Below are 13,909 nucleotides of genomic sequence, written 5' to 3' on the forward strand. Positions count from 1 at the left end.
AATAATAATAATAATAATAATAATAATAATAATAATAATAATAACAATAACAATAATAACAATAAGAGACAGAATGAACGTTGTGTTCAAGAATACTGTTACGAGCGTTCTTTGCTTAATACTTGAAGGAGCTGAGCAGTGAGTGTTTTCAGAAATAACCCTAAGAGCACAAATACACTTGTTTACAGCCACTTTGTGGAGCAGTTGCAAGGTGCTATGGTTCGAACTGACACCACGAAACCAATTTTAGGATACTACATTTGAAGTGCAACATGAATCTATGTCAAAAAGCCTTACCTTCTGAGAAAGGAAGACAACTAGATGAATCCATAAGAATGTGTACATTTGGCGAAGACACCTTTTCCCTCTCAGATACAACCCCACAAGTTTCAGTATTGACGAATTCCCATGCCCGCCAGGGTGGACTACAATCGCTGATGACGTCATAATATGACGTCACCGTCAAATGTCCGCAGCGCAGCTTTCGATAGGCGAGAGATCTCGACCTGAATATCGAGATATGCTTTTGTATTTGTGATTATTTATCAACATTTTCTAATAGAGATATAACAATGGAAAAAGAAAAGTCAATGTGCAATTTTTACTTGCTGTATTTAATGTAGAGTGGTAACTGTGTTCTTCTCACGCTCCAACGAGAACACCCCGTCCTTCTGCTGACGTAATGCAGTAAGAGTGGCACATTTTCGATACTCGAAGCGAGCAAGGTGGATGGGAGTGGGATCGATAGTTTCGCAGACCGTCTGGAATATCATCAATACCAGTTGTGGATATTTTGTGTAGGAAGGAATTTCATTTCACAGCTCAGTGTAACACGAAGCCATGTAAGTACTCAGCGAGACTATATACTATTGTAAGAACAGTGGTTAGGGGAGTTTCAGACTAAGTATCACTGCTACATTTCGATTAAATTGTTTAGAGGCGGGCAGGTAATAGTGAAGTGCGGAGTAGAATGGGTGGCTACGTCATCACATCTTCAATTTGATACTGAATTTTAGAGAAATATGTGTGGTATATTACAGTAAATCGCCTGATAAATCGAACGAATGATCTGGCGACATTTCATTCTCAACTGAATGGCAAGCTCTAAAAGTTCATACTGTAGGAAACTTAAATTGCTCATTATTAAAATTAGAAAACGTAAATTTCAGAATGAAGACTGCAGGGAGGGAAATGTCGAAACTTAACCAAGACCTTAGTTGATAATAAGTTCCTGTGGTGTGTCATGTCCCTAAAAGTGATATTATTAGAAATGTGTCTTGCCCGTTATCAATTGACAAGACCTCTAGTGGCCGTTGTCAGGGAAACATTCCAAGTTGAAATGACCGAGGTCAAAGAATACTTGCCATAGTACGCTTGTATTTCAATTTGCCCTATTAAGTGTTAATTATAATATAGAAATAAATTGATATAAACTGACAAGGGTTATAGTAACCTTTGTCAGGGAAACCCTTCGAGCTTTTTGTCCAAGTTTTTGGTGAAAGAATTCTTATTTTTACATCTGCCATAATATGCTTGCATTGCAAGTTGCCTTTAAGCGTTAATTATATAAATGTAACCGTTAAGAATTTCGATCAAAATGGTTCTTGGTTTAGATCCACGCAGGGAAGCTTTATAAAAGAAATACACTTATTTTCCGTACCAACGTTCTGTGGCTGTACGGAGCGCAACAATTGTCATGTCTCAGAAGATCTCACAATACTGACTGTTCAATATAAAACGAAATGTGACACTTTAAATATCAACTGTGTACTAAACTTTGAGATGTAGTAAGGTGGAGAGCTTGTATTGATCTAATTACGAGTCGTGGTGACGTGTAGGATAGGAGATACTTGTCCACAGCGGAAACGAAATCAATCAACATTTTCGTGCATGGTTGACATAAAAGGCGATTGCACAACTGGTACTGAAAGTGTAAAAAGCTAGACCGAAAACCTAAAGAACTCCTTCTTTTAAAGTAAGGAAAGATTCATTAGACTAAGTCATTTCTTGAAGATTACCATGCAGCGTGAAAGTATTCGAGCGCCTTTGTCACCCGGAAGTGACTGATGTTCTCGGTATATTTACTGAAGTACATGGTACTGTACACAGATATGCTATTATTAGTTTAAATCGCGTGTAATGCCTGTGACTCACAGGGTAGACGTGTCTCATCTTAAAGGGCATGGATACCAACGCCCTTTAACACTCACAGTCTACTCCGATTTAATGATAAAGTCATAAATGTACAAGAAAATAATCAATTTACCAGACATCCATTACAAAAGTAGAACATTTACTCCTACTTGACCTGGCATGTGGCTGCTTGGTTTGGGTGACGTAGCTGCCAGCTTGCATTCGGGAATTAGAGGCTTCCAATTAAATCGATCAATCAATCAGTCACTACTGATCTGCATTTAGGGTATTCACCCAGGTGGCAGTTGTTTTCCTAGCCGTTTCTTAAATGATTTCAAAGAAATTGGAAATTTATTGAACATCCCCCTTGGTAAGTTATTCCAATCGCTAACTCCACTTCCCTTAATGAATATTTGCCCCAATTTGTCCTCTTGAATTCCAACTTTATCTTCATATTGTGATCTTTCCTACTTTTAAAGACAACCACCCAAACTTATTCGTATACTAATGTCATTCCACGCCATCTCCCCACTGACAGCTCGGAACATACCACTTAGTCGAGCAGCTCGTCTCCTTTCTCTCAAGTATTCCCAGCCCAAATTTTGCAACATTTATGTAACCCTACTCTGAGTAGTTTTGCGAATTTTTCACTGTCGGCAGCTCTGAGGGTGGTTTTCCGTGGTTTTCCATTTTCAGACCAGGCGAATGCTGGGACTGCACCTTAATTAAGGCGACAGCCACTTCCTTCCTATTCCTAGACCTTCCCTATACCAGCGTCGCCATGATACGTATCAGTATCAGTGCGACGTAAAAAAAAAGCGCTAGTTGATCCGATCACGCCGAATTCGACTATTGATCGAGACTAGAATTGCTTCCAAGAATATTGTTTCTTGCCGAACATTTCTCATACTGAATTTGTTTCTTAATAACTATAATTTATCGAACAAGTGGCTGTGCGACTTGGGTCACGCAGCTATCAGCTTGCATTCAGGAGACTGTGGGTTCGAACCTCACTTTCGGCAGCCCTGAAGATAATTTTCTGTGGTTTCACATGTTCACACCAGGCAAATGCTGGTGCTGTACCTTAATTAAGGCCACGGTCCCTTCCTTCCCAGGCCGTGCGGTTACGATCGTGCAGCTGCGAGCTCGCATCCGGGAGATAGTGGGTTCGAACCACACTGTCGGCAGCCCTGAAGATGGTTTTCCGTGGTTTCCCATTTTCACACCAGGCAGATGCTGGAGCTGTACCTTAATTAAGGCCATGGCCGCTTCCTTCCCATCCCTAGCCCTCTCCTATGCCATCGTCGCTACAAAACCTATCTGTGTAGGTGCAACGTAAAGCAAATTGCAAAAGAAAAAAGTAGAATTTACTTCTTCTTCTTCTTCTTGGCTCTTTCTCCAATGTATTGAGGAGGGCACTTGGTTTTGATTTGGCTCATTTTTACTACCGAATGCCCTTCTTGTCTACTATTGAGTATTTCTTTGGTGGCTTTAGTGTGATATACTGTATGTAAATGACGAGAGGTACATTAAGACACCCAGTCCCCCTGCCATAGGAATTAACCATACACAGTTAAAATGCCCAGCCCGACAGGGAATCGAGCTGGCAGCCCTCCCAACTGAGAGCCAGTAATATGACCTGAAACTGGAAAACTATACATTTTGTTACTCTAGGTGTTACTGTATGTTTCCAGTAACTCCAATTACAAACGGTTGTTTAATTTTTGAAGTACCGGTTGATGAAGGTATTATTTCAGAAGATTATATCAAGCCGAAGTATTATATGCTCTGTGAACAAAACCCGAGAAACATTAACATGAGGTAAATTATGAACAAACAAAAAACAAGTTAAGTTTTCGAACTGGTACAGTGAAGAGGATCTCAAATGATCAATTAAATCTAGTGGAATTCTAGTCTTCTATTAGGGGAACTCCCTTACACATATTTGCTCGAGTGCCAATGGAACAAGGAGCGAACTTATAACGTGCTCACATTTGCCGTGATGTCAACTACGTACCTTACATGCTAACGGCGCGTCCTTTTTCTTTATCTGTCTTTCAAGTGTATTATGATACTCGAAAGAACTAGAATAATCGGAGAAAGGCCCGCATAATAGCAATAGCCTATCAACTGTTTCTGCACATTCTCTTAGTACTTCTTTCATCAAACTAACTACCCAGACAGGGTATTCCCTCAAATTTATCGAGTATATTTCTGCAGCCATTTTCTTCTACTGTTCAGAAGTTCTGAAGTTTGTGATCGCCGCCGTCCATTATATTCAAACCTGCATGCTGAAACTGATTAAATACACTTAGTTGATGCTGTTGACTTTACCTATTCTACCAGTGTAATTTGTCATTCCATCCACAACATAAAATATCATCCCACAAATTAACAGTGCCCTTTTAATACTTTGATACTGTTATTCTTTTCCTGATTCGATAAATTGTATATTTTCATTACTTTGAATTAAGTTAATAGTAATTTCATTCAATTCATAAATTACTCTTTGATGTTTGCCAGTTGCTTGTTTCAATAATGCATTCCTCCTTTATCGCCATCACGAACACCATTAGACTTCATTCCAACTCCAAGACTGTTCTCGTTATTAATTTTTTATTTGCCTTTATGTTCTTTATTATGATTAAACAAGATACTGTTCTGTCTTTTTGTGCCTGACAGTGGCACTGACAGACCAACAGATCAAAATGCTACTGATCTTGTCATCATAACAACTGATTCAATTTCAATTAAAAATGCACCAAGGAGAAGACACATAGCTCACTTTATAAGTTAGAGTGGTTAAAATGTTGAAAGAACACATCTCAGAATCAGAACATTTATTTTGCAAATGGTTTATTTTCCCCAGTGGCAAAATCGTAAGAAATACAAAATACATATATAGGCTGCTACATATTTACACATACCATACTACTCATAATGTTGTCTCCTCCTGAGTTCTTACTTATGCCATGATGTCACTCTACATTTGAACTAACGCACATCTTTCGGGAAAGGGTTGAAGATGTCCTTTGGTAAGCTGTTCCCTTCTCCTTCCTCCTCTTCCCACAAATTAATATTTTCCCTAGTTATTATGTCATAGGCTTAGCCTAATTTTAAACTCATGATCACACCTGAACCTATAAACACCTTCAATCTCTTTCCAATATCCTCCCAAGCACTTCTCCTGTATAACCTGTGCTCCCGAATCTTGTTCTCAAACCTCTTTCTATTAAACTTTTCCACCCAAGTTTTCTTAGCATGATACTAACACTGCTAGTCATTCTGTGGTACCCATGACATACTCATCTGCTTTCCTTTGTAGCCGCTCCAGTTCTTTTATCAGAAAATATATGGATGCCATACCGCTGAAGCCTTGAGGTCTTACAAGTGTAAAAAAGGTCATCTCTTTTATTCCCCTGAGTGGCCCTTTCAATATCCGCGTTACCATGTGTAGTGACCTAAATGAGTTTTTGACCACACACCGTATAAGCATTCTCCAATTACCACCTACTAATATGCCCCGTTAGTACCTATAATTACCTTCAAAATGAATCTATTCCCCAGCGATTTTAAAATTGCCCACTCTCCTGCATGTCTTGTTCCAGAAACTAACTGCTCGACTGCTTTCAACATTAAATTTCATCCCATTTTTCTGAGTTCAGATATATATTATGTTCAGATGCTCCGACAGTATTTTACACTCCTCTAAACAGTTCACTTTTTTATATACAATTCATCTGCAAATAGTTGATTCGTAAGTTCAATCCTTCTTGTATATTACTCACAAAAATCTAAAGAAGTAAAGGCGCCATTTTACTGCCCTGCAGTACACCCCTCTTAACTTACTGGGATTCTGGTAATGACCCATCTACCCTTACCCCCCGTTTCCTGTCCTTCAGGAAAGCTTTCACCCAATATACTACCCACCCATTCAGTCCTATTTTTCTTGATAAGTATTGATCATCAGTGATCTGGTCCGACTCGTTGGCTGAACGGTCAGTGTACTGGCCTTCGGTTCAGAAGGTCCCGGGTTCGATTCCCGGCCGGGTCGGGGATTTTAACCTTAATTGGTTAATTCCAATGGCACGGGGACTGGGTGTATGTGTTGTCTTCATCATCATTTCATCCTCATCACGACGCGCAGGTCGCCTACGGGAGTCAAATAGAAAGACCTGCGCCTGGCGAGCCGAACCCGTCCTGGGATATCCCGGCACTGAAAGCCATACGACATTTCATTTCATCAATGATCTGCATTGAGGACTGTCATCCAGGTGGCAGATTTCCTACCATTTGTTTACCTAGCCGTTTCTTAAATGTTTTCGAAAAAAATTCAAATTTATCGAAATTTTCCCTTGATAAATTATTCCAGTCCATTACTCCTCGTCCTATAAATGAATATTTGTCCCAATTTATCATTTTGTATTTAATCTTTGTCTTCATATTATGATCTTTCCTACGTTTAAAAGCTCAGCTCAAGCGTATTCGTCTAATAATAGACTGCCCGTGGAATTATTCTGTTTTTAGAGTGATTTTCTTGTTGTAATGTCTTCCTTCCTGTTCCGGGCTCTTCAACGTGCTGATTACACCATCACTGAAATTGTGCCCCATGGTATGTCATATCATGTTAAAGATTTCTGGTGTCACATTTCGTGTTTACCCGACAAAATTAGTTAAAACTCGGCCATAACTTGCCCAAACAGAGATCTATTTCTCTGTCATTGGTAGAATAAAAATGGAACATCGAAATTTATATGCAAGCAGCCTAAATGATGTCAAATCAAAATGTCTGCACACAGTAATTGAAAGCCGGGCTGAGTAGCTCAGACGATTGAGGCGCTGGTCTTCTGACCCCAACTTGGCAGGTTCGATCACGGCTCAGTCCGGTGGTATTTGTAGCTGCTCAAATACGTCAGCCTCGTGCCGGTAGATTTACTGGCACGTAAAAGCACCCCTGTGGGACTAAATTTCGGCATCTCGGTGTCTCTAGGAACCGTGAAAGTCGTTAGTGCGACGTAAAGCCAATAACATTATTACAATAACTGAGGCTATACATCATCATCATCTTACATACAGAATACAATACTTAATAGAAATAACACAGTCCGGTAGAGTCCCGCAAACTTGACCTAACGTGGACTGAAATGCTATCATTTTTCCGAAATGTCGAGTTTTACGGAATAAGGGGTGGATTATTCACAACTCAGAGTAGTTTACTGCATATTACTCTACACTACTTTTTGTAGGAAAAATGTCCGGCTCCATGGCTAAATGGTTAGCGCACTGGCCTTTGGTCACAGGGGTCCCGGGTTCGATTCCCGGCAGGGTCGGGAATTTTAACCTTAATTGGTTAATTTCATTGGCACTAGGGCTGGGTGTATGTGTCGTCTTCATCATCATTTCATCCTCATCGCGAAGCGCATGTCGCCTGCGGGAGTCAAATCAAAAGACCTGCACCTGGCGAGCCGAACTTGTCCTCGGACACTCCCGGCACTAAAAGCCATACGCCATTTCATTTCGTAGGAAAAATGCATTGATGCTTGACTGTCCCTCACAATCATTTCACATGCGTGCAGCTTTTCACGTAGGTGACGGAGAAACAAAATGTCCATAGTAGATGCACCTTGCTCCTTCATGTAAGGGAGCATTCCTTCAGCGGCATGTAGCCCTTCAGTGAAATATCATGGTTTATTCTGTCAAAGGCTTCAGACAAGTCTATAGTTATAGAATCCAGCTATTCAGCCTTGTATAAAACCTCTGACACAACCAGCTTCGCAAGAGTGTCCTGCCCTGCAGGCAAACAGCCTAGTGTTAGGCCAACAAATACGTTCTAAACATTCCCTGATAATTCGTCTACTATGGCTTCAAAAACTCTATTTACCACTGTCTTCCTTATCTCCTTTCACTTTGTTCACTGGTACTACCAGAACATCTTTCCGTTCTTCAGGTAAGACCCCATTATTTAGACAATTATCATATATATATATTTTTCAAGTAAGGTATAATAGCCCATCGCATTTTTTCAACCATTCCCCACTAATGCCATCAACTCCTGCAGCTTTTCTTGCTCCTAATGTCTTAACTTTCTTATACATTAATTACACCGTTATTGATCTTCAGCAATCCAAAATTATAGCATTTTACTGTTTATTCTTCTGAATCTTCCCCTTCGTCTAGGATCTCAACTATAACACTACATTGTTCATCGAAAGTTCGGCCTTTTCACCATCAGCAGTTATGAAATCTCCTGTTTCCCCTTTTAGATCTGGAATTTAATTTTTTATCCCCATCTATTTTCAAATATATCTATATATATTTCTCCACCTGTCGTTATAACCCTGTCCCCTGGTTACTAGCTTACTCAGTAAGAATACTTCTACCACATTTCTTGGCTTCTACCCCATACTGCATTAAATAATCCAATAGTTTTACATCCCCCCCTTTTCTGTATGCCCCAAAATGCCTAAATTTTACGTGCTGTTGTTGTGAAGTGTAATACCTCAAATTTCATTTTCATTAGATTGTCATATTTGGTAACTTGTAAAATTATTTCTAATATAAATACCCCACTACTCTTGCTTTCCCTATCCCTCCTATAAATATTACACCCTTTTGGAAAAACCTCCCCCTTCGCAATATCTTCATTCATCCAGGACTCTACCCCAATGACAATGTCAGGGTCATATATCTTTCCTAACTACACTCCTGCAGTTTACCAGCAGACATCCCCACTAATGCCATCAGACATTCTTTCTTATGCCTAACAGCTTACTAAGATCTTGAATAGGTACATCAGTTTCCACCATCTCTAGTTTCCCTAGAGAAATGAAAGTAGCATTCTCTTCAGTAACTCTCCCATTATTGCAGACTCCGATCTGTTCACACGCAGGTCACGAGGTCATAGGTCATGGGTAATAACTCAGCCATTTGGCTCCACAAATAACACACCAAGTTTAGCACAGGTCCTTAATTCTTCCTCTTCTTCTTAATCCGTTTGTCCTCCAAGGTTGGCTTTTCCCTCGGACTTGAGGGATCCCACTTTTATCGCCTCAAGTGCAGTGTCCTGGAGTGTGAGACTTTGGGCCGGGGGAATACGACTGAAGAGGAGGACCAGTACCTCTCCCAGGTAACCTCACCTGTTATTCTAAAAGGGGCCTTGTGGGGGGGGGGGGAAGATGGAAGGAATATACAAGGAAGGGGAAAGGAAGCGCCTGCGGCCTTAAGTTAGGTACCATCCCGGCATTTCTCCGGAGGAGAAGTGGGAAACCACGGAAAGCCACTTCCAGGATGGCTGAGGTGGGAATAAAACTCCACCCCCACCCCCACTACTCAATTGACCTCGCAATGCTGAGTGGACCCTGTTCCAGCCCTCGTACCACTATTCAAATTTCGTGGCAGAGCCCCGAATCCAACCCGGGCCTGCGAGAGTGGCAGCTAATCACTACACGGCAGAGGCGGACAATACCGTCATCTCATTCCCTTAAGGTAATCAAATCCACGTCTCTTCTTTGTAAGACACCACTTAAAACAATCCTTGCATCAGTAAACTTCTCCTCCACAGTAAGAAGCAAACCCCACATTTCGTCCATGACTATACGCTTCTGTGGTGTAGTGGTTAGTGTGATTAGCTGCTACTCCTGGAGGACTGGGTTTGATTCCCGGCTCTGACACGAAATCTGAAATGTGGTACGAGGACTGGAACGGGCTCCGCTCAGCCTCAGGGGGTCAACTGAGTAGAGGAGATTCGATTCCCACCTCAGCCATCCTCGAAGTGGTTTTCCGTGGTTTCCCACTTCTCCTTCAAGCAAATCCCGGGATGGTATCTAACTTAAGCCCACGGCCGCTTTCTTCCCTCTTCCTTGCATATACATTCCGATCTTCCCATCCCCCACAAGGCCCCTCTTCAATATAGCAGGTGAGGCTGCCTGGATGAGGTACTGGCCCTCCTGCCCAGTTGTATCCCAGACCAATGTCTCACGCTCCAAGACACTGCCCCTGAGACGGTAGAGGTGGGATCCCTCCTTGAGTCTGAGGGGAAAACCAATCCTGGAGGGTAAACGGATGAAGAAAGAAAGAAAGAAAGAAAGAAAGAAAGAAGACTAAATTATAAGTGAACAAATTCCTTTTCATAGCAAACTCAGTCGCTTAAGTGCGGCCAGTATCCAGTATTCGGGAGATAGTGGGTTCGAACCCCCCACTGTCGGCAGCCCTGAAGATGGTTTTCCGTGGTTTCCCATTTTCACACCAGGCAAATGCTGGGCCTGTACCTTAATTAAGGCCACGGCCGCTTCCTTCCCACTCTTAGCCCTTTCCTGTCCCATCGTCGCCATAAGACCTATCTGAGTCGGTGCGATGTATAGCAAATAGCAAAAAAAAAAAAAAAAAAAAAGAATAAAAAAATAGAATTAGTGCTGCAATTATATAAAATGTGACTCGTCAACGATAGGCTCAACAGCTAGCGTTCAATAAATTCAAAATACATAACTGGAACACGTTGATAATGATGTGTCGCGTTGGAGGGACGCTTGTCTTGCGAGTTATTACCTGTAGGTCAAGAAGACTCTTACCTCGTGTTGATGCCATCGAGGAGAATGAACATACAAATATTCTCGGACTCACCATACTCACCATGTCTTCAACGTTCAGAGAGTCGGTGTCACATTTGAAAACGTGCTCACTTCAGTACTCCATGTCACCGCTGCTACATGTCTAACTGGTGAAATCGTCGCATCGCTGAATGCGGCTAACGACAAAAATCGGTGTAGTTCTATTTAAAACGCAACTTTTGTCGCTGTCTAGTGCTTATTAAAGAAAGGACACACATTGCGCATTCTTTCATTTGCATCTTACTCTTATTTACCAAGGGGGGTGAAAACCGCTTATTGCTATCTTAACCTAGTCAGAAAATATTCGAGGTGAAGAATTAGCTGGGCCACCCTGTATGGATGTGGTCATGTTACAAAGCTTTTCCAATGAATGTGAAGATGTTAATTACTCAGGTATATGTAATAAATAGAACTTAGAAGGACATACAGTATTACTGTACATTAAAAATGCAATGGACATACAGTACATGAATATTCAAATTGGCAAATTTTCAAATATTGTGTCGTGTTAGAAAATAGCGGATAAATATATTTGTGTTGAACCGTCTTAATTTCGTAGCTTTCATGTTTTGCTACAAGTTAGGAGTGCATGACCACTTACAATTGTTTGCAGGTTAGCTCACCGTACAATAAATTAGTCATCCCTGGAGAAATCATTACATACATACATACATACATACATACATACATACATACATACATACATACATACATACATACATACATGCATACATACATACATACATACATACATACATGCATACATACATACATACATACATACATACATACATACATACATGCATACATACATACATACATACATACATACATTATCATTATAGACTGTTATGCCTTTCAGCGTTCAGTCTGCAAGCCTCTGAGAATTTACTTAACGTCGCCACAATCCTCGAATTGCAACTAGTGCTGTGGCCTCATTTAGTTCTATACCTCTTATCTTTAAATCGTTAGAAACTGAGTCTAACCATCGTCGCCTTGGTCTACCTCTACTTCGCTTACACTCCATAGCAGAGTCCATTATCCTCCTAGGTAACCTATCCTCCTCCATTCGCCTCACATGACCCCACCACCGAAGCCGGTTTATGCGTACAGCATCATCCATCGAGTTCATTCCTAAATTAGCCTTTATCTCCTCATTCCGAGTACCCTCCTGCCATTGTTCCTCCTGTTTGTACCAGCAATCATTCTTGCTACTTTCATGTCTGTTACTTCTAACTTAGACGTAAAGCCCCTAGCAAAAAAAAACTTCTAACTTATAAATAAGATATCCTGAGTCCACCCAGCTTTCGCTCCCGTAAAGCAAATTTGGTCTGAAAACAGACCCATGTAAAGATAGTTTCGTCTGGGAGCTGACTTCCTTCTTACAGAATACTGTTGATCGCAACTGCGAGCTGACTGCATTAGCTTTACGACACCTTGATTCAATCTCATCTACTATATTACCATACTGGGAGAACACACAACCTAAATACTTGAAATTATCGACCTGTTCTAGCTTTGTATCACCAATCTGACATTCAATTCTGTTGAATTTCTTACCTACTGACATCAATTTAGTCTTCATACCATACTCATTACACCTATTTTCAAGTTGCAAGATATTAGACTGCAGGCTTTCGGTACAATGTGCCATTAAGAACAAGTCGTCAGCATAGGCCACACTGCTTACTACATTTCCACCTAACTGAATCCCTCCCTGCCATTTTATACCTTTCAGCAAATGATCCATGTAAACTACGAACATCAAAGGTGAAAGATTACAGCCTTGTCTAACCCCTGTAAGTACCCTGAACCAAGAACTCATTCTACCATCAATTCTTACTGAAGCCCAATTGTCAACATAAATGCTTTTGATTGATTTTAATTATCTATCTTTAATTCCATAGTTCCCCAGTATGGCGAACATCTTTTCCCTCGCACCCTGTCATATGCTTTCTCTAGATCTACGAAACATAAACACAACTGCCTATTCCTCTCGTAGCATTTTTCGATTACCTGGCGCATACTGAAAATCTGATCCTGACAGCCTCTCTGTGGTCTGAAACCACACTGGTTTTCATCCAACTTCCTCTCAACGACTGATCGCACCCTCCCTTCCAAGATGCCTGTGAATACTTTGCCTGGTATACTAATCAATGAGATACCTCGATACTTGTTGCAATCCTTCCTGTTCCCTTGCTTATAGACAGGTGCAGTTACTGCTTTTGTCCAATCTGGAGGTACCTTACCAACACTCCATGCTAATTTTACTACTCTATGAAGCCATTTCATCCCTGCCTTCCCACTATACTTCACCATTTCAGGTCTAATTTCATCTATTCCTGCTGCTTTATGACAATGGAGTTTATTCACCATCCTTTCCACTTCCTGAAGCATAATGTCACCAACATCATTTTCCTCCTCCCCATGAGCTTGGCTGTTCACAACACCACCAGGATGATTTCCTTTTACATTGAGAAGATGTTCAAAATATTCCCTCCACCTCTCCAGTGATTCCCTGGGATCTATTATTAGTTCACCTGAATTACTCAAAACACTGTTTATTTCCTTTTTCCCTCCTTTCCTAAGATTCTTTATTACTGTCCAGAAAGGTTTCTCTGGTGCTTGACCTAGCCTTTCCAGGTTGTTACCAAATCCTTCCCATGACTTCTTTTTGGATTCAACAACTATTTGTTTCGCTCTGTTTCTTTCCTCTACATACAAATCCCTGTCTGCCTCGGCCCTTGTATGGAGCCATTTCTGATAAGCCTTCTTTTTACGTTTACAAGCTTCTCTCACTTCGTCATTCCACCAAGATGTTCGCCTTTTCCACTTCTTTACACACAGTTGTTCCTAGGCATTCCCTTGCTGTTTCTACTACAGCATCCCTGTATGCCATCCATTCACTTTCTATATCCTGTCTACTGTTCGAAACTTCTCACTAATCATATCCATGTACTTCTGTCTAATTTCCTCGTCCTGGAGATTTTCTACCCTTATTCGTTTGCAGACAGATTTCACTTTCTCTACCCTAGGCCTAGGGATACTTAGTTCACTACAGATCAGATAGTGGTCTGTATCATCGAAAAATCCCCGGAAAACTCGTACATTCCTAACAGATTTCCTGAATTCGAAGTCTGTTAAGATATAGTCTATTATGTATCTGGTAC

General features: G+C 40.9%; 1 protein-coding gene across 1 annotated transcript in view; it reads left to right on the top strand.

The window, feature by feature from the left end:
- The first annotated feature begins 714 nt into the window (after nt 1-714).
- nSyb (neuronal Synaptobrevin) overlaps nt 715-13,909 on the top strand; it is a 163,477-nt gene continuing 150,282 nt past the window's right edge. The window contains exon 1 of the mRNA XM_067139288.2: nt 715-842. Within this exon, the coding sequence (XP_066995389.1) occupies nt 841-842 (2 nt within the window). The 5' untranslated portion in view covers nt 715-840. The remainder of the gene's footprint in view (nt 843-13,909) is intronic.

Source organism: Anabrus simplex, chromosome 2 (assembly GCF_040414725.1).
Source record: "Anabrus simplex isolate iqAnaSimp1 chromosome 2, ASM4041472v1, whole genome shotgun sequence".
Classification (NCBI taxonomy): domain Eukaryota; kingdom Metazoa; phylum Arthropoda; class Insecta; order Orthoptera; family Tettigoniidae; genus Anabrus; species Anabrus simplex.